A 27,068-nucleotide genomic window follows, 5' to 3' on the forward strand; every position below is an offset into this window, starting at 1 on the left:
TAGATAAACTTCACTGGGAACAGACCTAATATGCAATTCTTATTATTTCAAGACAGAAAAACTCTTCAATAGAATTCAGAAAAAGAGTCTTAAATAACAATTAGAGTGTTGAACATTTATTCAATCATAAAGTTTAGGAATAATTTGACATAACTATTTAACCCAGAAGAATTAATGTGTTGTTTAAATATTTTAGTGATATTGACCAAATACACTTCAATCTATATGTTTAATTGAGATATCTCCTTTGTTGTACAAAGACTTTTGTGAACATTTTCTTTGTAATGAATATTTAATAATTCTATTTCCTCTTTAGTCTGTACACACCACATAAGCTCCTTCCTGTTAATGGAAGGGAAACAACTCTTCTAAAAATCAACTACTTCATCATGACTTACAGTCTACCATAATACACAAATGATTGGTCAGGTTGTCTTGAGGTTTTGTAGACACTGTTAATTGGTTGTGTTGTCTTGTGATTTTGTTTTCATTGTTAATTGTGATCAGGCTGTCTTGAGAGGTTGTCAGTTTTACAATGCTGGCTTATTTGTTTGTGATGGCGAGATAGATATTGTGAAAAAACACTCAGAAAGTTTACACTGATTGTCACTTTACCAGATTTAATATCCTTCCATGATCTTACATGTAGAGTTCTTAGAGTAGATGACATTGAATGTGAGGTGATCAGAAAAATCATTTGAAATTCATGTGAGGATAAACTTGTGTTGCATGCACTTGTCATATGTGAAGTCATGACTTTCTATTGAAATATCAGCTGTAGAACTTGACAAGACAAAATATTTCCTTGTAGCCAAAAACAACCTGTTTTGTTAAACTAATCTTTCAAAAATGCAATATGAAATGAATGTAGTGATTTGTATGATGTAATGATTTTCATTTAAAACCAAATTTTGACAGTAAGAAGAACATTTTTCCATTTTTTTTATGAGTTTGATGTGATAGAAAATTGTCTATTGTCTTGATGACTTGATAGAAAATTGTCTGTTGTCTTGATGACTAGATAGAAAATTGTCTGTTGTCTTGATGACTTGATAGAAAATTGTCTGTTGTCTTGATTTCTTGATAGAAAATTGTCTATTGTCTTGATGACTTGATAGAAAATTATCTGTTGTCTTGATGACTTGATAGAAAATTGTCTGTTGTCTTGATGACTTGATAGAAAATTGTCTATAGAAAATTGAAATGCTAGTAATGCATTTGGACTCATTTGAATTACTTTTTAACTTTGGAAACTGAGTGAAAATGTCTACACTAACACAAACCTCTTTATTGTAAACATTTTATCAATCCTCTTATTGGTCTCAAAAAATATTTAATACAATCTGATATGTAATGATGCCCTCTTAAAATGATCATCCACTTTCTGAGAAATTTCAAGGTAGAATTTACAACATACAGTTTTGTGATATTTGACTTGATCCCTCTGAGCTGATGAAAGGAAAGTTGATGAATATACACATAACCCAATCTAAGTGGTGATGATGTGTAGGGTAATTTTAGTGGGACCTTGATAGAGTTACAATGCACAGCATGTTGATATAGGATGCCTTCAATTTTTCAGAAACGACAAATGAAAGACACCTGAATATGAGCTCTATTACTTAAAAAAATAAAAGCTGTTCCAAACAGCTGTGTGATGTGTTGGTGGCTAAAGGGAAACAACTCTATCTGAATAGTGAAATCTTAGTCGGAGAGAAGGGGCACTAACTCATGCAGCCTTAGAAAATGAGGCAGGTGTGGCATAAAACTTCAAATTCAGATAGATATCACAGTAAATTGTGTCGTGTGGTTTAATGTAGGTAGAATATGATGTAAATAGTTTATGTTGTGATTTTGTACTTACTGGTATAAGATATTGAACTTTACAAAATATTTTGCTAGTCACAAAGTTTTGTTTTGCAGCAAGAATATACTTGCTGAAAAGAATTCGCTTGTGTGTCACAGTGTAGATTTCAGGACAAAATTCTACTCATGAGCTTATAATTAGTAACTTACACCTGGTTAGACTAAAGGCAAAACTACTAAGTAAAATTGTGCTTTCAAGTGTTGTTGTTTAAATGTTATATTTTATCATCAGGTTTGTTTTCATTTGGGGTCATTTGATTACAAAATGTGAGCTTCAGTTTTTATGATTGAAGATTAAGGCTCTGACTGCGTAGGCAGATCTTGTATCCATGTGTTTATGGGAGGAAAGGAGATAAGCAGTTTGTGAACATTTGTCAAAATATAGAAAATAGTCATCCTTCAAATATTCATTATGTCTGTCCTTAGATAACATGGAAAACTTGATCTGATGTATAACATTTCATTATTAGGGCATGAAGAAAGCTCTATCTTCTTTACTGGAATGAAATTGACATGTCATTGTTTGTTTGATATATGAAAGCTTTAAGCTGTTATCTTGGCAATGTTTTTCTTATATTGATTAAGAAATATTTCTGTACAGTGTCCAGACTAAGAATGTGCGGCACCCCTACATGTGGATGAGGTAATGTATAATCAGTGGTGATCTGCCGTGAGTGAACACTAATGTTGTTGTCCCCAACATGCTTGTTTACCTTCTCCCTACCGACCTAATCCATTATAGTTTTATGAAGCAGACTGGTACAGGTACCATATTTTTTCTGTTGATACCTGTGAACCAGTATAACAAATAAGTGAAAATTTATAAATAAAATTGGGTTGCTTGGTACTGGGTTGGCATACCAAAGTTTGTATTTCTTTTGTGAAAAGTTCTTTCTATAGCTTATTTTAAGGCAAAGATATCTAAGTGTCATATGTTGATTAAAAATGGAGTGGGAAAAAATCAACATAAGGGAAAACTGCTTTTAGATTTAATTTGACTGAAACTGTAAGCTTATTGACCCCAAGACTAAAATGATTGAAACTGTACGCATATGAACCAAAGGCTAAAAGTGGCTAAAACTGTAGGCATATTGACCAAAGACTAAAAGTGACTAAAACTGTAGGCATATTGACCCAAGACTAAAAGAGACTAAAACTGTAGACATATTGACCCAAGACTAAAGTGACTAAAACTTTGTGCATATTGACCCAAGACTAAAAGTAACTAAAACTGTAGGCATATTGACCCAAGACTAAAAGAGACTAAAACTGTAGACATATTGACCCAAGACTAAAAGAGACTAAAACTGTAGGCATATTGACCCAAGACTAAAAGTGACTTAATCTTTGTGTATATTGACCCAAAACTAAAAGTGACTAAAACTGTAGACATATTGACCCAAAACTAAAAGAGACTAAAACTGTAGACATATTGACCCAAGACTAAAAGTGACTAAAACTGTAGGCATATTGACCCAAGACTAAAAGTGACTTAATCTTTGTGTATATTGACCCAAAACTAAAAGAGACTAAACCTGTAGACATATTGACCCAAAACTAAAAGAGACTAAAACTGTAGGCATATTGACCCAAGACTACAAGTGACTAAAAATGTGGGTATATTGACCCAAGACTAAAAGTGACTAAAACTGTAGGTATATTAACCCAAGACTAAAAGTGACTAAAACTGTAGGCATATTGACCCAAGACTAAAAGTGACTTAATCTTTGTGTATATTGACCCAAAACTAAAAAAAGAGACTAAAACTGTAGGTATATTGACCCAAAACTAAAAGTCACTAAAACTGTAGGTATATTAACCCAAGACTAAAAGTGACTAAAACTGTAGGCATATTGACCCAAGACTAAAAGTGACTTAATCTTTGTGTATATTGACCCAAAACTAAAAAAAAGAGACTAAAACTGTAGGTATATTGACCCAAAACTAAAAGTCACTAAAACTGTAGGCTTATTGACCCAAGAATAAAGGTGACTAAAACTGAGGGCATATTGACCCAAAACTAAAAGTGACTAAGACTGGGTGCATATTGACCCAAGACTAAAAGTGACTAAAACCGTGGACATATTGACCCAAGACTAAAAGTGACTAAAACTGAGGGCATATTGACCCAAAACTAAAAGTGACAAAGACTGGGTGCATATTGACCAAGGACTAAAAGTGACTAAAACTGTAGGCATATTGACCCAAGCCTAAAAGTGACTAAAACTGTAGGCATATTGACCCAAGACTAAAAATGACAAAAAATGTGGACATATTGACCCAAGACTAAAAGTCACTAAAACTTTAGGCAAATTGACCCAAAACTAAAAGTGACTAAAACTGTGGGAAAATTGACCCAAAACTAAAAGTGACTAAGACTGGGTGCATATTGACCCAAGACTAAAAGTGACTAAAACTAAGGGCATATTGACCCAAGACTAAAAGTGACTAAAACTGGGTGCATATTGACCCAAGACTAAAAGTGACTAAAACTGTAAGCATATAGTATAATGAAAAAAGCACTTGAAATTTTCTTGCAGAATCTAGTTAATTTGCTTCTGGAAATTAAATTTGATTTGTTAGCCATTAAGCCTTAACAGGGGAAGCTGCACATTTACCAGTGAGACACTTCCAGACACTGTATTCTGGTGTTTTATGGAAATCAGTTCAAATGAATATTGTTGCATGTTATATAAATAGGCACTTTTGTTACTAATATATAGTTCAACAGAAGTTACAAACGCAACATGAAGCTTTCATTGTCCTATTTCAGAATAAACTTTGTGTGGTTAAAAAAAAAGTTTAAATTTGATCTGATTCAGATAAATGTCGGATCATATCTTCCATAAGGATATAAGAATTAGAACCACCATGGTTGTGGTTTTAGGAAATAGACAGTAGTAAAAAGTAGATAAAAGATCGATATTGAAGAAATTATATTCTGGTTAGGAATGAAAATGTAAATTCTGGTTAGGAATGAGAATGAACAGTTGATGAATCTTTAGGGATTGTAATATAAGGATGTATTGATCCTAGTAAGGGAATCCTGCTAAGAAAAAAACACATCAAGAGTGTAGAAAAATATAACTCAAAGTTAAGTATCTCACCAATACATACCATTTACATATAAAAACAAAATGTTGATCCTTACAAAAATTATACTTCATAAAATAGATTGGAGAGTTTGTTTGAAAAAAAAATGTGTGGGATTTTTTCCCTTTTTTTTTTTTTTTTTAATTTGGCTCGAAATAGTTCCATTAGCTTGTTTTTTTTTTAGAAATAAAAAAAGCAGTTACATTCACAACATCAGCTGCTTTTATCACTATTTTGATATAAAATTTTATTAGAGATTTTTTATAATTGGATGTAGTAGACATTGAAGACAAGCATTACTTGGTTAACCAATGATCTTTAAAGTGAGATGAGATAGATCAAACCATCACATGAAACCTTACCATTGATTGATAACAGAAAACAAAGTTAAATATTAAGTTGAAATAAAGTGGTAGAACCAAGCTACATATGACTTAGTGACTATGTTTATTGGATCGGAGCAAATAGTCGAAAGACTTGCGTGTCGTATTGGTAGATCAATGAGACATTGCATCCCTTTCAGAGGCCTTAATAAAAAGCAACCATCGTCTTTCAAAGAGGAAAGGATGGGATATCGATATAGGAGCAGTGTACATGTTGGATCATTTATGGTAACTGATTTTCTGTTTTGGTTGTTAGGAATCGGTTTTTAGCAAATTCAATAGACTTACTGTCGTAATGAGACAGTTCTTCAAAATACAATTTCAAAAGTGTAAACAACAATGTCTGACCTTCCTTAGGTTGTTCTAAATTCATCAAAAACCCTTACATCTTTCCACATTTGTTTTATCAAATTTTGTGAGATGGCTCACTATTGCCTAGTGCTAATGACCTTAACTTGTTTACAAAGTTTAGATCAAATCAAAATCTGACGAGACTTGATTTAAATTAAATCTAATATTTATTATTTTTTCGTCTTTGCAAATATAGTGCAAATAGAAGAAAAAGAAATTATGCCATACTTCAATAAAATTTTCTTTCAACTTTGTAACCTTTTTTCCCCGTCTAATTTTATAAACAAATTTTCCACTAGTTTTGTCCTTGACATTTGTTTACCCTCAGCTGTTGACTATTTGGCCTGTTTATTCCTAGTCAGGTCTGTTTATTTATGTGGAGGGAGGTTACTAATATATTCTGTCTTTAGTGTTTGTTACATAGTCCCATTTCTGTGTGTATTAATAATAGTAAAATGAATCATTGAAAGCAGATGTGTATTAACAGGTACTTTTCCTGCATGCATTCAGGAACTTTCAACTTCACAACATCCTGATACGCATGTTGAGTAATACAATAATGTAAATATCATGGTATTTCTAGATAAATCTGGGTAAATCAAACAAATAGGGGTTCATCAATTCAGTACAAATAACAGAACAAATAGGCTCAGAACACATAGCTTCTAGTGTGCACAGAGAACTTTGAAGTACTCATTGTGGGAAATGCCTTTTTTAGGTATAATAAGCACCACATCCATTCCATTTAGTGTCCCTATCTAGCCCAAGCTAGATTTGGCTGTGGCAGCTAAGCACCAAGGGTTCTGAATTAGGAACTATGTTGTAATGTGACTTTTGTTAATTTTTTTCTAAAAAAAAATTCAGCAGATTTCTCTGCATGTGAAATGATACCTATTCCATTTATTTACAGGGATAGCGTTGCATTCTCTATCATCCAAAAAAAAAAAATCGTTATTCTTGTTACTTTATTTGCTTATGGTTGTAATGCAAACCTTGCACGATACCATGGATATGTTTGTTTTTTGTGAATCCTGTGTAAAAACAGGGTTCAAATGTCATGGTCAATGTAAGTATTTATAACGATTTGTCAGATAATTACATCAGTATGTAGAACTGATTTTTCCAAATAGTTTTCTCTTTTCTACATTCTATGGATAATTTATGTGGAAACTTACAAAAACAATTGGTTAAAGCTGTCATTTGGATAGATCTATTATTAAACATCCTGTTTATTTCTGTAGGGAAAAGTGAACAAAATCCTTGCATTTAATATTTTGATACTCTGCTTCAGTCCTTAGATCTGATGTTTTGAGTTGTTTGTTGTGTAACCACATCACAAATATATCTTGCGGCAGTAATAATATCCAGCATTGAATTCATGTCATAAATATTCATCAAGTTTTATGTATAAGAAATGTCAGGAAATCCATCATGTTCTTAAATAACTAAATTAAAGGGTTTAGACTGTGGTTATCATCGGGCGGTCTTATTATGACGCCCAAGATAATCCCACTTCTAAAAGATATTTAGTGTAGAGGTCCATGACCTTTGGGTGTTATGACGACGGAAATATTTTCACTTCTGATTCTATCGGGCTTTCTATACAAAAGTACAAAGCTGAATATGTTACCTATTTGATATTATAATACTATAGGCCTGGTAAGATTTTCTCACTGGGGAAGTGTTGGGGGTGGGGAGGGGGGGTGGTTGTAAGAGGTAAGTCATACATATATATCTGTACAGAAAGTACTATGAGCTGTCTGTATAAAACCGTTCTGACATAACTCATTGTTGCAGTCACTTTCACCTCTATCTGTTTTACCTGTACCAAGAGATAAACATCTGTTCAAAAGACGTCAACATATTGTTTTAGTTAACATCATGTCAATTACCTTGTGAATAATGTAAAGGTCTGTGACGTTGGTACAGATCAGAAGGTTCCACTTCCTGTTTGACCTCTGACCTATTGCGAGTTTGGTGGCCGATAAGAACAATGGTACCAATAAGTCCACTGTATCAACATGGAGTGTCACTTCTTTCTCCTTGGAAAATTGCCCGTCAACGGTCAGTGGCCAAACTCACCTAGCTAATGGCTATAATCTAAAATCATTTATACATCAGAAATAACCTTCAGGTGAACAACTGCAAGTTTGGCCACATGATCTAGCCTATTGTTTGTTACAGTATCCATAACAAATCACTGCTTTAAACCAATATCAAAGTAGTTTTGTACATTTTTATATAAATTTTCTTTCGTAAATAATAAAACATAAATGAATCTATTTTGTGTAGGCTTTGGTATAAATAGCAATATATTTATAAATATAGGATTAAGATAAATCATTTGAAGTGATGGATTTGTAAACATCAAGTTGTTTGTTGCCCTATCAAACTTTCGCAAGTAGGCTTCCACCTTATCTCTATCCACAGAAAGTTCAGACATAGAGATGATGTAACGGTGAAACCTCATATGATTAAAGGCCACTGGTACCACAGCTCTTGTCCAGAAACTGTGTTGGTGTTGTACTGCCTGGAAATATACATCCCTGAATCAATATTGGTTATAATTGACGTTTGTCTTTTTCACTGGGTAGTCAGATATTACAGCAATAAATTATATCATATGATTAAAAGTCCATGAAGTTTCTGTTGAATTTTGAGTTGTAAATATTTTTGTTCTTGAAATGGTAATACCATAAGTGTGTATTTATTCTTCCACCTGAGAGTATATAGATGTCTAGACCATGGATCACCTTTCTAAAGGTCATTGAGTTTATCAGAACATGACTTGACAAATTCTAGGCTTGTTAAAAATCTCATATTACAGTTGCACCCCATGCATTTGTTGATGTACAGAATTACTCATTGTAAAATAACATTGTATATGTTTTGTAAAGATAAGGGATTTTGGTGATTTTAAGACTGAATGTTACAAAGTTATCAATAGTTGACCTTCAAGTTACCAAATACCAAATCACAGCCTGTCATAAAATACCCAGTTAAACAAGGTTTTGTTTCTATTTTTGAACATTGTAAATGAGTCCTGCTACAATTACAGTATAATTTCTTTTACATTTAAATTTTGTGCTGTGTAATTTGTTTTCCTCCTACAGTACTCCAATTATTAGAATAATTGAAAATAAGATAGTGATCTAAAAAAATTTTAATGCAATGAAGTCCTTTCTAGACCATATCTGTACATGAAATGTTATTGACTGTTAGCCTTAGAAACAAGGATTTATCGGATGTCTCTGAATCTGAGTTAGGAAGGATGTTTGTAAGGAAAGAAGTTTTCAAACAGAAATTGGGACAGAATAAGTATCCTTTAAAACAATTTTATCACTTTTGATATTCCTTCTCTCATGCATTTTGACATTATTATGTTTATGTTTTACATTCTGGCAGTCGGTACTTACATATACTCTCATCTTTATCTGATTTGAAAATTAGATGAATGATGGCTGTGTTTCTTGTCAAGGGTTTTCCAGTGACAGGTATAACATACGAGCAGCACATGCTTATTTAAACATTGTATATTGGTTCTGATACTGATTTTTTTACCGACTGACATTTCTTTGAAACATTCGGTCATGTTCTAATCGCGATTTTGAATTGCAAATTGACATGAATGGACAAACAAATTTTGGCTTTTAATTGCTTTCTGTTAGATTTATTAAGTTCCATTCAGCAATAAGCACATCACTTATTTGGCACAGTTTCAGATACCACTGTGACAATTGCTTCTCAATGTTTCTGTCACTGCAATTCAAACATATGCTTTAAAAAACAACAGCCAACAGATTTCAATCCTACCAAGTAGATTTTCATCTGTCGTTGACTAGAATGATTTATATGTAATTTGTTGGTGATAAGTGGGGAAAGTTAATTAACATTGTTGTGAAGGAAGGAGATCTTTGTTTACAACAGATCTAGATTGAATCTGGATGAAATAAATGTACTGTAATACAAATTTTACTTCAGAATGCACTGAAAATCAATTACTTGTTCTTGTCGGGAAAAAATCCATAATTATGTTGGTTTTTTTTCCCGAAGGAAATAGGCATACTAACACAAATATCTCTGTACCTTCCACACTATGTCTGGACATCATAAAATTGTGATGATGGGAAATGAAAAATCAATTATTTGAGTATTTCTGTAACATATCAGACAAAACAAGCTGTCATATCATATAAAATATTAGCTTTATTTATTCTACAACGATTGTGAAACAACTTATAGCATCTTACACTTGTTGGCTTGGATGTAAGCTTGTCAGGGGTCTTATTGTGGGAGGAAACTGGAATACCAGGGGAAACCCAGATAGTCAGACAGATGAACCCCAACCTTAGCACATACATTGTGGGAATCAAACACAGGACAACTGAGTAAAAGGCGAGTGTGGTATCACTACCCGACCATATATTACAGCTATGTGTGGACTGATATTGCATGAAGATGACAAAATTTTATAGTTCTAAAAGTTTAGATGTTGGTCAATACCTATAACTATTTTTGGTGGTAGATTTTCAATCAATTTCTGCCAATGCCTCATTCTTGGCAATCTGTTTAGTCCGTCAGATGTATCAAAGTATAAATCAACTACTTGGTTAAACTAATGTAAACATTTACCTGTATAAATAACTAAGATTTCCAGACGGATAACAAGCATGACTGAGCTTATGCAATATTCCTGTTGCATATGTAAAGGCTCTCTCAAGTGAACAAATTCCAAATTTCATTTATTTATTTTTTTTGAAAGAGATGCACCTTCAATGTATTTTGAATAAAAAAATTACGTTTGGAATATCTTGATTTTATGCAGTGACATTTGAAAAGGGCTTTATAACAGCAGTATTTACCAAATAGATAAATTCAGTCATGCTTTCTGAGGAAGATGATAGAATGAAGTATTTATGACTTTCCAGCAGTTCTACTTGCATTATGGAATGTAAAAACACAGAAATAGAGCCATATCTAAATCAGATATAATATACAGACACTGATAATTTGTAAATTTTATTTGTGGTTTGCTTTGCACGGAAATAATATTGAGCTGGTTTTTGACATTTTGAAATATTATTTCCATTTCCATTATACATGATTTATAAGTGAAATTAAAATTGTTGCTACATCATTAATTTCTTCACAAACTTGATTTTAAACATTGTTCTTCGTTTACATTAAATGCTGTTATTCTACTGTACTGTAGATTTGTGGTGTGTGATTCTATCTGGCACAGAAATTTAAGAAGATGCACTGAAATCTAAACATCTTGTAATATGTTTAAATGATGCAATAGATTGTCTACATTGGCATGATGACAAAAATGATTTCATTTTAAAGATGATTGGTCTGATATAATTGATTAGTGGCAAAAGTTCAATATGATCTTCAAATAATTATGTTATCAACAAAACTTTTATTTTTGTATAAAATTTGAAATTATAGTTTCCAACCGAGAACAAAATATCTCACCACGCCCTTTTGACTGAGGTGACCACGTCATTACCTTAAAACTATATATATACACCCTGTTTTGTTTAATTGTAGCATAGATTTTATCCCACAAGACTTCTGTGCACTTGTACATGTATGTGTGTAGATCCTCCCTCTGTGTGGTTTTGATGTTTAGGATTATAAACTGATGAGGTTTTCCTCCCACACGATCGTTCAGAGCTCCACCCGACAGACAGGATACAGGAATATCTACCTAAGGATGGTGGAGGTGGAAATGTGTGTAGGCTTACTATAGAGCTGTCATTAGTAGCAAAGACATCGGTAAACATCAATGCTTTGTTAACTTGTAGACTTCACTTTCTTTAATACTGCTTTCTCTAAATCTTTTAAACTTTATTACAATATTTTGATGTGTCTTCTACAAGTAAATTCCCTTCATTCTTACACCAACCAGAATTTGTTTTGAATTTCAAAGATTTTAAAAAAAAAAATTCTTTTAAAATTCCTATATTTTTGTATGAAGCTGTGTAAACTTTGTACAATGGGCGACTCTGATATATTATAATTTATCACAGTATTAGTCATAGCCAATATATACATCGTATTAACAGATCAATTATGGAAAGTATTTCCTCCTTCACATATTTATAAAACATGCATAACTGGAGTTAATGGTCTTTGGGAGGCAGTAACTTATTATACTGATACTATGAGTTAATACTGAATTAGGTTTAAATGAAATTCTTGGTGACAGTGTCAAACTTGAAAATATAGAAAGTGAATTTGTTTAATATTTCAAGGTAAATTCAGTGTGTCACCTTATTTCAAACTTTCTTATTATCTTGTCAAAAAGAAGACAGGATGCTGTCCTTATTAGAATCAAGGTAAAGTATTTATAATATAAAGACATGTTTGATTGAAATGTACACATTCTTTCATTTATGATATATAAAAGTATAACTCACATGAATACATAGTTTCAGAAAAACCTGTTTTTTCTCCCATAGTTTTCTGAACATTTTTAAGTGTCATGTACTCAAATGAACTTTTAGAAATGTATCTATTGAGTATCATTTGAAGAGGAGGGAAGATATGACCTGTGATGTTCCTTAATGGACAAGGAAGAGATGGCTTTTGATGTCCTTTAAAGGACAAGGAAGTTACGACCTCTGATGTCCTTAATGGACAGGGAAGGGATGGCTTCTGATGTCCTTAATGGACAGGGAAGGGATGCCCCCCACCTTCTACTGGACTAGAATGGGATGGCCATGATGCCCCTTACTGAACTAGGACAGGGAAGATATGGCATTCAATATTCTTAATTAGTCAGGGAAAGGATGGCTTGGGATGTTCTCAACTGGAAAGGAAAGGGGACTGATTGTTGATATTATTTATACTGGACAAGGAGTGGCTTGTAAGGAAATTTTCAAGGAGAAGTTCCTGCTATAGATTATTATATACATTTCTGATATATAAAGTACCTTTGGACATTGGTGTCACTTGTTGTGTCTGTGTGTATTGTCATCCTAGAGGGTATTGAGCTGACAAGGACATGACCGCTACCTCCAATGTATGTAGGCTATCAGCTGGTAGCTTGTCTGGGTGATAACTTGCGTACTTATTTCTTGGATTATCCGTCATGATAGTTTGATATCCTCAGTGATAACATACCTGTTGTCCCCATTATACGTAACAGATCTAGTCAATGCCATCATTATCTTCCCAAAGTCAATATTTCATACAGATAAATTTTACATTATTTTCATCCTTTGAATATTTGTAATTTTTGTTACAATTCTGAAACCAACAGATCTTTAATAATGTCTTGATTTCTGACATTCCAGTATGTAACAATCAAGATGGTGTGGTGATAATTTATCTTATTGAAATACTGGCTCATCTCTCTGATGTAATACTGATCTGAAAATAAGAGAAATCTACACACACAATCCATGAAGTATCATTCGAATGATAAATGCCTCAGTGAAAATTGTCGAAATTACATATATTCAGAATTTCTGTTGAAATAATTATCTAAAATTTTAAAAACATTGTAAAGATGTCAGTGAAAATGTAAAGATGTTGTATTGTTTGTCCTAGGACTCAGCATGTAGGTACTGTAATATGTGATCAGTGTAGGCCCTGAAGTATGTATGTACATTGTTTTTTATTTCTTCATGTAGATAATTGGACTAATAAACATTTCAACTTCTTCAGATTTTTATGTCTAAAGGAGTTGAGTTTGTGGATAATCATGTGGTAATTAATCCAAGCAGAATCCTGAAATTTGTAGAATGGTTTTAGAAATTCAATCTAAATCTTCAATGATGGTGTAAAATTGATCAATGTGACAGATTTTGTCGACAGCTTTTTACTTGTTTGCTGGCCGATGATACAGATATATACTTATGTAGGACAGTAGGTGAAGCTGACCTGAGCCAATACATTGAGCTCACCCTCAGTCCAGCTTGTCTGGTGATTATATCATAAAAACTTTTAAATGAATCTCATCAATATAGATGGAACATATTAGGGTGTTAGGTTTGTGCTTCATCTTGTAAATCTTACCTTATATTTGATGATGCATACAATTGCTGCATTTGTTGGACAACTCTTCATACATTGGATCTTGGTGGACTGAAAATAGGTTTGATATCCAAGTAACACAGATTTAAATTGTCAAATTCTGTATCCTTCTCTTGATGGTTGACATAACATACTGAAATGGGGTCTTGTGCCCTAGGATATATTCATAATTGTAAACAAAATTTATCTGAAAGTAGCTATAGAATACTCTGAATTGGTGGCAACGATTGCTTAGTTGATCAAAAGTGACTGGCCCAGAATGCTTGTAACAGAACTGGAAAGTTTAAATTGAATGACCCTGTATTAAGTTTGGGTGGTTTTTTTAGTATACACAGTTGATCTAATATCGATGACTTTGAGGGTGCAAAGTGTAATATCTCCTCACCTGTGCCTCCTGAAGTGATAACATATATACTACTTTTATAAAAGCAGACAATGACTAATCAGATAATGTTGGTATGTGTACTTATTTCAATTTCAGTTTTCCGTGAATATGATGTCAGTGGTCGTTTTTGGAAAGTGCATGTCCAGTTTGCTACGTTTTCTGTTGTATTATATTAAGAAAATGTGACTCAAGAGTATATGGCCAATGTAGTATTTTGTCTAAAGTTTGAACTTGTTTAGTGTACAATACAGGTTATGTTGACGAAGTGTCCATGTGTTATCAGTTTGGTAGGACGTGTGATGAGCAATAAAATTTCTTGTTGATTTTTTTAAAGTTAGATAACAAATCATATTCAATGATGTAAAAATGCTTGATGTTCTTTCTGTATGATGTCTCAGTAATCTTCCTTATAAAACATATATACAATCTGGTAACTACTCTCAACATAAGGTCAGGTTGAATTTAATCTAGTATCCTAAATGCTGATATATAGATATGTCTTCTTTTTTTTCTTTTTTTTTAAATCAATATAAACATCTCGTGGTGAAAATTTGTATAAACTTTTTTCTACGGATTGCAAAGGACTGATACAAGATTTTAGAGTTAGGTGAAAGCTTCATCTTAGTTTAAATGAATTGGTATTAAATGGTGTTATTAAGTCTCCCTTATGGCAAGTCCCGTCATATGTGTCTGGCCTAGGTCCTGTCAAATAAATATAGTACTGTTTAATTAGTGTTTCATCAGGATATTATTAGCTTCATCATCCACTGACGTGACTGATACTTATGCATCCTTTTATCTACAACCACAAATCAAGTGTTCTTCAAAGTCACCGAATCTTAAGTGATAATTTTCTTATACAACAATCAAGATTTGTATTACAAGGGCAGTTGATCCGGAGTCTGAATCATAAAGCAGAGATATCAAATCCTAGTACGAGGCATCATCACAGTGGTGGGAGGATGGTTAGTATTTTACACTAGTGACTGTTTGAAATTCACATGATGAATCAGAGTCACTATAATAATTTCCGGGTCATTATATGCATTTTCTGAAAATGAATTATGTACTTTGTTTTTGCTTAATTTGTTTGAACTAAGCATCATGTGTTTGTAAATATGGATGACAGGAAATTACCAAACTGCCTTTGGACCCATCATATAGAAAATGACTTTTATGAAAAATGTAAAGTCATATTTGGCAATACAATATTTTTTTTATTTTTTTTTTTTCTTCTTCTTTTTTTCTTTTCTGTTTTCTATGCCCCCACCCCAACCCCAACCCCCCAAAACCTGCTAATGAATAAGTCATAATTTGAAATTCTGTCAACAATTAACTTTGTAAAACAGACGTGTTACATAATTATAATTTCTTGATGATGAAAATTTTATATTTAACAAATCTTTGTTTATTTGTCTGTATTTTGAATACATAAACAATAACATGAAATAGGAGATAGCAAGTTTGTTTTTCTCTGAAAACCCTCACCTGCCTCATGAATACACATGTAGTAAGGTGATAAGGCCTTGTAATCTGATTGGCTAGTCAACACTTGCAGTAAGCCAGGCTCCGCCCCTGGAGAGATAAAGGTCGATGTGTATTGTATATAGACACACCGCCTGTGTGGCAGGCCTGATTTGAGAACTACCTGTACTGACGAACACATGTACTACGATCTTGTTTATATTTACTCCTAGGGACTTTGTTTACATTTCTCTGCCAGTTCACCCCATCTGGGAATACCATTGTGATATTAGATAATTGTCGGTCACCTTATAGGAAGACAATACCCAGTACTTTCATTTTAATTTGAATAGCTGGTGTTTTAAATATGTCTTCAGCTCACTGTTAGAGCTAACAGACCGCAAGCATCTCAACAACGACCAAAAAAATAGAAAATCTGCCATTGGAACTCTATCATAAAGATCTCACTTTAGATAGAAGAAGATTTCACAGAAAGACTTTTAAAAATCAGCAATGTGCTCTATGACAATGTTACTGAGCATGGATACACCCCTATCGTCACCAAACCCAGTGTTCCAATATATGGACTTAGAAACAACTAAGACAGATGTGGATCCTGTATTGTCCGTCTTCAACTGTGTCAAAAACTTCTGGTAAGAGTCTTACCTTTGTGGTGTATGTAGAGTGGGAAAGTCACTTGTGATGACGTTTCTGTGCTAACCTATGGATAACTTTAAAATATATATGGTTAAGATCTACCGATAAAATTGGGTCTCTGTGCTACCAATTATAATCTCATTAATTCTTAGATTTGGTCTCCGACTGGTTTTGCACATTACCCAGATAATCAGGATTATAGCTGGACTAACACGTCATTGGAAAAGTCCAGCTTGTAGTACAATAAAAATCATTGCTATAAGTAATTGCATAATCTGCTTTGTGATTTAAAGAGATCTTATCATCATTACCCGTATCTTACTGTCATAGATAAGTGTTATATTTATAGTTGTGTTGTAATGTAGACAGTACTGGGAAGTACTTTTGGAATTTCCTATTTATTAAGACAACGCCTATGATTCAATTTAATGATAAACTTCCTGGTTAGTATTAAAAGTTACAACAGATTAACATAGGGACTAGGGATAGAATTACAGGAACACTATTTGAAGGAACATTTTGAAATCAGGTATATTATAGCCTGGTTAACTATATGATAACCTGTTATCTTACTGCTACTTAAAATTAGGTTTCTCAGTATACAAGATCTCTTGGTAACATTACATCATTGTGGGATAAGTAGATATATGTATATATCATTTTCTGTAACTCCTTTACCTTAGATCTACTAGGATTTTATGGGAGTACTGCAGTATCCACCTTTAGGGGGATGTTACCAAAATTATCTCTATCTCTCCTGTCAGACTGAATATAGCTACCATAGACACGACTTGTGTGTGATCAGCAATATCAGTAAATTTTAAAGGATGATGATAATGATCATGATGATAAAGAAACTAGGAAGAAGGAAAAACCAAAGATTACATAAAAAAAAATTAGAATTTATATCCTGTATCTACTGGTAAGCTGGTTGGTTATTATCCAAGCATTAATGTTGCATTGCTCACAAAATAATCAATAGTAGCCATGCATACGATTGCACACACCTGTAGCCAACAGAATATCATGGAATTCTCTAGAATACCCAATTGTAAACTAATGACGTAGGAGTAAGTTAACTCTGACGTAGATATGGATTTAGTGTTCAATATCAAATTATGTTCCATTCAATAATGACATTGAGAGTATTTTTCCAAGTCTTCCACAACTTGTATCTGGTATTTTTCCACAGCTGCTAATACCAACACCTATACATCTCACACCTGACTATACACATGTGTGTAATAAAACGGCAGTCATGCTTGCCGCTGATAGGGTGGTCCTACGACACAAATACAAGACACAGAATTAGCGGGGGTGTTCATTTTAGGCCTACTTCATGTCTATTGTTATGATAACAATGAGACAACGATTGATTTTTGTGAATTCAATGTGACGGTCTAAATATAAAAATTGTAGCTTTAATACTGCCTTGGGAAAAATCAATTATGTAGATATTCTGTTTCCTGTCACTAGTGTGTAGCATTTGCGATGAAGTAATGTCCCATTCATTGATCCGTGTTACAAACACTAAAAGCTAAACGTCTATTTTACTACCTTCAGAGTTCAGATGATGACATACTGGCTGTTACATAATTGTATAAGCTGCAGGGAAATAGTGTCTTCATACAGAAATGTCGCAATCCTGACACGAGAGGGATGTGGGTTGTTATAGAGAGCCAGGTAAATATAGGGTGTATTCATACAGAAATGTCGTAATCTCGTCACAGGAAAGGTGTAGGGTTACAATAAACAGTCAGGGTAATGTATGGTGTCCTCATACAGATGTTGTTGTTGTTGTTGTTGTTGTTTTTGTCGATCAGTTTACAAATTGTATTTCATCATCTGGAAGATTATTTCAGCCTAGGTTAGACTATTTTGTATATTGATGGAGCCTTACTGGATAAAGATCCAGAGGTGATATAGTTTTCGTACAGAGGTCAAGATTTGACTTGAGTGACCACCATGTGGTTTATATATATGAACACCTTAATGATACCTCAGAAGTTGTTCTGCTAATGATGATGAGGGAGGCATTTCAGAGACTGGTAGAGGTAGTACAGAGTATAGGAGAACTTGTCTTGTTTCCTTTGTTTCTGCTGTAGACAGAGCGTATACAAGACAGGAATGGGAAAAAATCATATTGATTATAGTCGATGTGAATTCCAACCATTAAAAGGCATTGGAGCAGCATCTGCAAGTCTTTATATCAGCAGCAGAAATTAGTCAATATTTATATGTTAAACTGTCTGGTTGATGGGTTGTATGGCTGCATGTGCCCTATCAATTATTGATGATCAGACACTCCTAGCTGTAAACAGGTGTCCAATCACTTTATCACAAACATGCATAATTATATTCATTTTTATTACGGTCAGAAGTTACAGAAATTTACACAAATTGCTGTATCTAAACTTAAAGTTTTGAAAGTAAGATGTTTTGTTAAAGTTCAGACTTAAAAAATGCTTTGAGAAGGGAGGGGGACATTTTGTTTCTGGCTTAATTCTCGCACATAAATCAACTGAGATACGTCTAACCTTTATTGTGTAATTCAGTTTTAAGTAAATTTGGGTAATACACCTGAATTAGAAGACACACATGTGTAAGCCAAATGAGATTTCTGTCCACGAAAGCTGCACAATCTTTGTCTACATTCTGGGAGGTCTGAAACTTCCCCAAATGAGCAATAAAGAGAATTGCAAACCTCTGTAGAGCAATGTGGCAAAAAGATGTTCAATATTGTTAGTAACCAGAAAAGAAGCATGCTTAAAAACATGGATTCTTGCATTGTTAAAAGATGAAATAACTCCAATTTGACATTGTAGCAGTGATGGATGGTTATATAATTTACATCTTAATGTCAAAATTCTGATTGATGTGCTAGTCTTGCTGGAAATCCAAGGTCATCAGTCATGCAATTGTCGTGTGGTCTTGCTGACAAGACAGATAAACTGCAGCTGTTTTAAAATAAGACAGTTTCATTTGAAATAGATAGCATGTTGAACAGATTGCATAAGTTGTCTTCACCTGGTGAGTTTGTGTAAACATCGTAGTCTTTACCACCTGATAGGTGTTATTAGGCTGACCACTGAATGATTAGGATGACCACTGATGATTAGGCTGACCACTGAATGACCGGTTTTGATTAGCAAGACCAGGCCAGGAAACCCCTTAATTGGCCTCTATTACATGTGTGAACAATTGTTTATTTGAATGTAAATGGGACTTTCATGCCAAAAGCTGTGCTCTCATGATTTGTAAGATAATAATACTTACTTTGACCTGTAGTGGTCAAGCTGTGTTAAGAGTGTATTAGATCAGGCTGCCCACTAAGTGACCAGGGTTGATACAGGGTCAGGGCCACCCCATAGCCACATGTACAGACCAGGTGAATTGTGTTAGATAATGACATCAAGGTCACTTTGGATAAAAATAAAAACACTTGATGGGCCCACCTGACAGATTTAAGCCATTCCACTTATCACCAGATAAATGATACTTCAGACATATCTGTTAAATTCTGTTTCACTGCCATTTAAGTTTGAGGGCCCTAGAATACCTGCAAATCTGGTAATGTTACAAACTTTGTGAAAAATATCTGAGATGTTTGAGAAAGCTTTAAATTTTATTGTGTAGATATGTATACCTTATCCATAGCAGTTATTATGTGAGAGTCTAACTTGTTAAGAAGTAAACCAAGTCTTTTCTGATACACATTGTGTGTATTTTGTTATTATTGTGATGTGTTATTACAGTGCCGACGTGGTATGGCATTAGACCTATTCTGTTTTGACAGAGCTGTACAAATGCTGTTTTGCAGTAAGTGCAGCAATATTCCCATCTGTGATAATTGTCCAACACTTTATGCACAACACAATTAGCAATAGATCATAAACAGCTTATAAGTATTCATAGTTAAAACATTAGTTGGTCCTGTATTCCTTAATGTTTCAAGTACATGGTGAGTGTCTGAGCATTACATGGACAATAGATGGCCTGGGAGTTGGCAGGCAGCCTCTTCTCCACAGTAAATACATGTAGCTATCACACAACTGTTGATGTAAGGAGTAGTTTCCTGTTGTCCCCCCTCCCAACATGTGTGGGGCAACAGTTGTTGTATGGGAGTTTCCCTAATGACATCTGTGACCTTGACACCACACCCCAAACCTTGGGTTTGCACACTCATATATATTGTTGTAAATTAAATTATTTTAGGTGAGGGATTTTTTTTCTGCCTGATGTAGTTGTGTTTTTCTATATGTAACATTTTTCTCTGTGAGGATATGTAAATGATATCAGGCTTTAGCTACAGAAAAATTGGCAAAATATCAAGTTTGAAATAACATACACACAAATTGCATCGACTTGAAGTGCCTCTCTAAATGTATTTATTTGGAGATCCAAAACATTTTTCTTTTGCTCTAACAATGAGATTTGAAATACCTACACAATATGAATTAAGTTATTGTGGTAACATAATCCATGTTATGTATTTAATTCAAAGTTATTAAAGTTGTTGTTGAAACATTGATTCTAGACCGTAGAAGGTTTATAGATAGGGACAATAGCATTTCCTAGTCACGTTGAGGTCAAAAGCCTTTCATCTGTTGTTGATCTCGTTTTTACTTACGTTATAAAGGATCCAAGCTAAATCATATCAGCATTCAGAGTACAATGTACAATACATATAGTGTGTATGTCATTGCCAAAATATCCAACCTTACAAACCCCGAACTGTTCATTTCTGTAGTTCAATTTATTAAATTGTTACATTAGATCCCGAACATGATTCTATATATGGATAGAAATTTCAACTGTTTTTAAAATTTTAGGTCAATGGTAAATGTATATGTAGCTAATCTTTTGACGCCTAACTTTTTAATAAATGTTCACATTCTTCAGCTTGTAAGCCAGTTTTGATAACACAGCTTTAATAATACAGCTTACATTGATTACAAATTTGATTGAAATAAGGATTTCATACTAACAAGTATTCTGACTTGGCATAGATATAAAATGGAAAATAATTCCATGTGCAGAAGGTATTGGCTAGTGATGAGTCCTTAGAGTGAAGGGCAGGTGAAGGTCATCGGACAGATAAGGGTGACAGAGCAGATCAAAGGAGTTAGACAAGAACAATTAGTTTGCTACTTTCTGACCTGACCATGACCTGACCGAATCAGATCATGAAAAGTCAATATAATCAAAACTTTGTACTTAAGTTAAAAAGAATAATGTCAACACAAATTTGGTGTAAAACTTCGGAAGAAAAAGTGGTGACTTAAAACGGGAATTCATCCTGTCTGCTGCCAAAACTTCTTCATTGGCAGTGTAGATTAAATAAGACAAAGTGCATTATTTATACTGCATAGACAGCTCTTATAGTACAAAATCTAACATTCTATTCCCACTGCACATAGTAAGTATAAGGTCATACTTAGGTTTGGTCAGGTTTGTTCTGGTTGATATGGACTTCAAAAACACTTGTGTTTGTTGAATTTATTCTGTCAATACCTTTTGATATTAGACATGAAAACATTTTGCTTTGTCATGCTCTGTTGATAGTCAAAGCATATATTGAAGAATATAAATCTAAAGCAAATATTATTTCTTGGGAAAAGAAATGACAAATGACCTTACAGCTAGGACCAAGTTGTATACAGTTTGTGTGTAGTTACCAATGACAGAATCATTACACTGAATTTGATCAACACATATCTATTTGACCTGTCAAAATACTTGTGACTGACCAGCTGCCATGGATATGTATGGATTCCACCAAGGTATCAGCTGCCCATCACAGTATGTTTCCACTTGCAGTAATAAAGTGCAATAGAATATTTAATTATAAATGGAAAATTATTAATTCAGAACCTGCAGGCCTTGTGTCAAACCTCAGGTATTACTTACATCATGCTTCCTGTGAAACAATTTGGTTAATAATTATAAATAAAACTAGTGCTGCAAGTTTATCATGCTAGAAGCAAAATTTTCCATACATGCTGTCATTAATTTTCTGGTGGACCTAAATATATCATGGTTCCTTTTTCAGAGCAAACTTGGACATATGGTACACGTGAATCATGTATGGCAATCTAAAATAGACATTCTCGCATAACATGGCTGACAGAAAGTAATGTGACTATCCATTATCTTACCTGTGTCCTGCACATTGTAGGACTTCTTTTAACCTTCCTGTCCAAAAATTATGCACATTCAGCAGAATAAAATGTGGTTCTAATGTTACATATTTACATATCTTATGAGACATTTGATAAATTTGATGGAAATATTATTCAGAGAAGTCCAATGATATTTGGCATGGCATGCATTAATTTTGGCTATACCTAGGTATGAACTTGACAGATAACGCTGTTGATCAAATCTCTAGGGTATATCAGTATGTTGACTTGTTCACAAAGTTCAACATATCTTGTGTCCCATATATAGTACACACACACCAAATAAATGGAATGTGTATGTTCTCAAGGTCATTCTATACAATTAAATAGCTGGTACCAAGTTCATGATCACCAAGTGTGCCGGCAAGGCCAGATACTTTCCAAACAGGTAGAGGTGGCTGACCCTATCAGGTAAAGTTATTGTGTACTCTCAGGGTCATCAGTCCATATTGACTGTTTTTGTAGTTGAGGGCCTACAGAGGAGGGCTGCATCAATCCAGAGATGGGAGGAGGAGGGAGAGACTGGGGAATGGGAGGCTGTGAGGAGGTCAAATACAAAATACAGGGAACAAGAGGGGGAGCTAAAGGGTCAACTAGGTGGAGGAATGGGGATAGAAATTTTTTTTTAATACTTAGGGTAGGGTAGGTTATGAGAGGTTGATGGTAAGGCTCTGTGTTATAGCAGAGGTGCTGTCCTGTTGATGAACCATTCACCCTTCATGACCCGTCCTTTATTGACTAATAACTGTAAGCTGTTACAGCTTTAGGTGAATCTTCTGCCATTACAGTTAAACATGCACAAAACTAGAAGGAACAAAGCCTGGTAACTTGTTATACTGGTAAACACATTACTCCTAATAGAGCATCTTATTATTGTCTTGTCACCATCACCAACAGCATCTTATTATTGTCTTGTCACCATCATCAACAGCATCAACACCATACAGCCAAAATGGAATCAGCATTTAACAATGAGGTCTATTTGGTTATGAGATGAATGGGTTGGTTTCATGATGATTTTGGGGAGGGAGTTCTTAGGTCTTTTTAATTGAGAGGACAATTACTGTAATACCCACTGGGACCATGCAGTTATGTAAACAGAATACATTGTTATGTTGTGATGGAGAGGCGGTACACAGGGGTCAGTCAACTTGTTTCCACTAACATGCTGTACATACAGGAGGCAAGAGGGTCAGTCACCTTCCCAGCCAATGGCAGGACCAATTGACCTTGGCTATGGATTAGATTGTTTACACCAAATGATATAAAAGCATGTCCCATGGCTATAAATAGTAACCTCACCTGTTACATAGCCTGGGTCAGGGTTACATACTTAAATTACAAATTTGACTTTTTCACCCTCTGATGTACCAACGCCCCACTAAATAAATTCTCTATGAATTCAAAACACAATCAGCTGATCTTTACATGCTCAAAACAGCTGATCTGTCTTTGAATCACGTGATATCTGCTGGAGTTTTGCACATAAAATAGCCATCATGTAGTAGAATCATGTCTTTACAAGATTTAAATGTTTCAAAGGCACAGGGATTATTGAGCAATCTTAAACTTTGCATAGCCAATCACACATATGACGTCTCTTTTCATGATTGTTATACATGATTGGCTATCAAAACTTTGGGTCATTTTATGATACTGGGGCCACATTTAAACAATTCATACATGGTTGGATCCAAATATAAGACATTTTGTGTAAATGGTGAAATCAAAACTGGCATATAGAAATATTGTAATTTTGATGAAAAAGTGGATTGTTGTATTCATAATTCAGGGTTACCAGAGTGCTACAATTATTGTGTATATGTTGATACAGATATTATTTTTCATGCAAGTTTTATTTCATAAATTGTCAGAGGTGTTAAGGTGTATGAACTAAATACTTTATGATATACATTTGGTCCATGTTACAAATCATGCTATTAACTCAACCCATGGCGAGTAATAAATCTACAACTTGATGGCATTTTAATGTTGCTGGAAACAATTACAGAAGCCATTAAATAAATTAAGGATGAAAATCACTAAGTAAAAAGGAAATAATGAAGAAGTTTGGTATAATTGCTTTCCTGTGTATGTAGAGTTGCCTAGAAATTTGAGAATACTTGTATATAGAGAAGAAATATTATTGTTAAAGAGAAAATAAATATTATACCTACCCACAGAAATTGTGGCAGTGTGTTGGAAAGAATAAGGTGTAAAATTGATCTTCCTTAGAGCAGTGAAGGCAAGGGCCTTCGGCTGATTGTAAAATGGAAACATATTTCAGTTGTGTAAGAGTTATCAATACAGAAGTGATTGGACCACTAAAATCAGGGTTTTTAGGTGCAGTGTGATTCAAGTACATAGTTAAAAGTGTATGCATGTCGAATTATGATAATAGCTATTCAATTATTCCCACTGTAAGGGCTATTAAGAAGCAGTTATGGGATCTATAGGAAACCATTTGTCAAATTTATTGAGATATACAAAGTAATGGAATGTAAGCCTTTCTATTTATCAATTACAGTTCATTAAAATGCAATTTATTCATTGAATTAATTATTCTTTCATAAAAAGTTGTATAAGTTGAAACATTTCAGGACTTGAATTTTCATATTATGTATGTATAGTATTGCATTTAGGTATTTATAATATGTTGAATGGTTTACAAGCTGAAACCTTTTCAAACTTGAATTTTCCAACTTATGTTACATAAAATGCCTTCGTTTTTTTTTTCTTTTTGTACCACATTTCCACTCATAGGAAGACAGATTTAGCGTTAAACATGGACGTTGGCAGGAAATATCTTCACCTCCTGTAACCTGCGAGGAGTCGCTGCAGATTATTACATTTCTTTCCCATTTAGTTGACGAGTGATTTGCCTAAGGCTTGAGCAGTTGGTCTATATAGGATTGTGTGATGGACAGGCTGTCCTTTGTTTTACACTCAGCTGTCACAAATGTTGCCATACTCACCAAAATTATTACTTTTATCTTTTTCAGTGGGTCAAGTACTGTCGCCATTGACAACAAGATAGAACAAGCTATGGTAAGTTTATATTTGTACTAGCCACCTTCTGACCTATAACTACACTCTGACCTTAAATGCCTTTCTTTTAAACTTATCACCTTCCATTTGAACTCTTTCTACTACATACAGAACATTGAAACACTTGATAAAGAAAGACAAGTAGATATTTTCAGACGCATTCTTGGTATGAATATGAAATTTCACCTTCTAATTTTAGGTTTTTCTATTAAAAAGTGCAAGGAGTTAAAACATTTTGAATTTAAAGAAAACAAATACTTGTTGATAATAAAAATATGGATTATTGAGGTAATAACAGCTGGAATAGATTTGTCTGTCTTAACAGTGTTCTGTATGCATGAAGTAACAGGTGATAGGTTTATTAGTGTATTTATCATCGTCGATCATCTACGCTTCTCTAACTTGTGTCGTATATAACACAGGTCCACAATACACCAATCAGATTTCTGGTCACAGATTTAAACATTGTCTGTGATCAGCAAAATTCAAGCCATCAACTTCAAACTCTGGTGTAAATTTGATAGCAAACAGTGGTGGAGACCAATGTAAAATGCATTTTAGATCTAGATGTTATTTTTGTGTGAAAATTTACTTGAGGAATATTGTGATCATGAAGGGGTTGGGGGGGCTTGAAAATGTTAGTGATAATCATATTGTTTCCATATGTCTTGTGTCCCAATCTTAATGCTTAAATGTCAAGATACTGTTTACAAAATATAATGTTTCCGAAATCACCACTGCTAGAAAAGTTTTGTTTGGACAGAAGAACTATCAAACTGACAATTTATTTTCAAAATTTCAAGTATTCAAATAAAAAGATTATTTGAAATTCAGGTTGTAGAAAGATTGAATAAATTGCCCTTTAGATAGCACATTAGAGTATTTTAGAGGGTTTCTGGCTTTACTTACTTTATACAAGGAAATCCCAGCATGTCAAACATCCATGTTATAAATGCACAGTAATGATGCACCAGTAATTGAAGGGAACAACCTTGAGCCTGGGACTTACATCATACTGTGTTGATGTGCATAATATCAAACACAAAGTTCCAAGTGGGACCATGTGTGGCAGGTTTGATGTTTACATAACAATATATGGGGTGGTTAACTAGCTGGTTTGAATGTATATTAGGGGCAAGAACCCAGTCTGTACAAAGAAAGTGTGTGTAGGAGCTGCTGACGCCAATAGATCTATTGCATCATAGCAATGAGATACTTGGTAGGCAGTTCCACTTTTTTCCTTTTAGTTGAAGATGCTATCCATTCTGGTCAGTGTTAGCATTATTCAAGAAAATTTCAATGGAATCAGGTATGGGAGGTAAACGATTGAAAAATTTCTTGGTAATTTTTATTTCTTAGCTGTGGTGCAAGTATTTGGGGAATAACTGGTACTTCAATAGTAAGGATGTTTGAAATGTTTGCATGTTTTGAAGTCCCAAGGTGAACAATTTAGTTCAAGGACAAACAAGCAAAGTGAAGTAAAGTCCTTTCTGTAGGGTGAAGCTTTAACCAAGCATCACATCTCTGCTGGGTACAGTGACAGGTGCTGTCAGGCTGGTGTGAAAAATAGAGCTAATATATTACGATGAGGCA

The 27,068-nt window shown here is 33.9% G+C and overlaps 1 protein-coding gene across 2 annotated transcripts in view; it reads left to right on the top strand.

The window, feature by feature from the left end:
• Window positions 1–27,068, top strand: part of LOC132562643 (protein bunched, class 2/F/G isoform-like) — a 63,257-nt gene that overhangs the window by 23,610 nt on the left and 12,579 nt on the right. Inside the window, exons 2-3 of one of the 2 annotated variants that reach the window (XM_060227397.1) lie at window positions 2,468–2,509; window positions 25,430–25,475. In XM_060227397.1, coding sequence (XP_060083380.1) covers window positions 2,468–2,509; window positions 25,430–25,475 — 88 coding nt within the window. The remainder of the gene's footprint in view (window positions 1–2,467; window positions 2,510–25,429; window positions 25,476–27,068) is intronic. The other variant, XM_060227398.1, reaches the window with a different exon arrangement.

Source organism: Ylistrum balloti, unplaced genomic scaffold (genome assembly GCF_031769215.1).
Source record: "Ylistrum balloti isolate Yb309-2 unplaced genomic scaffold, AGI_CSIRO_Ybal_v1 Utg371468, whole genome shotgun sequence".
Lineage (NCBI taxonomy): Eukaryota > Metazoa > Mollusca > Bivalvia > Pectinida > Pectinidae > Ylistrum > Ylistrum balloti.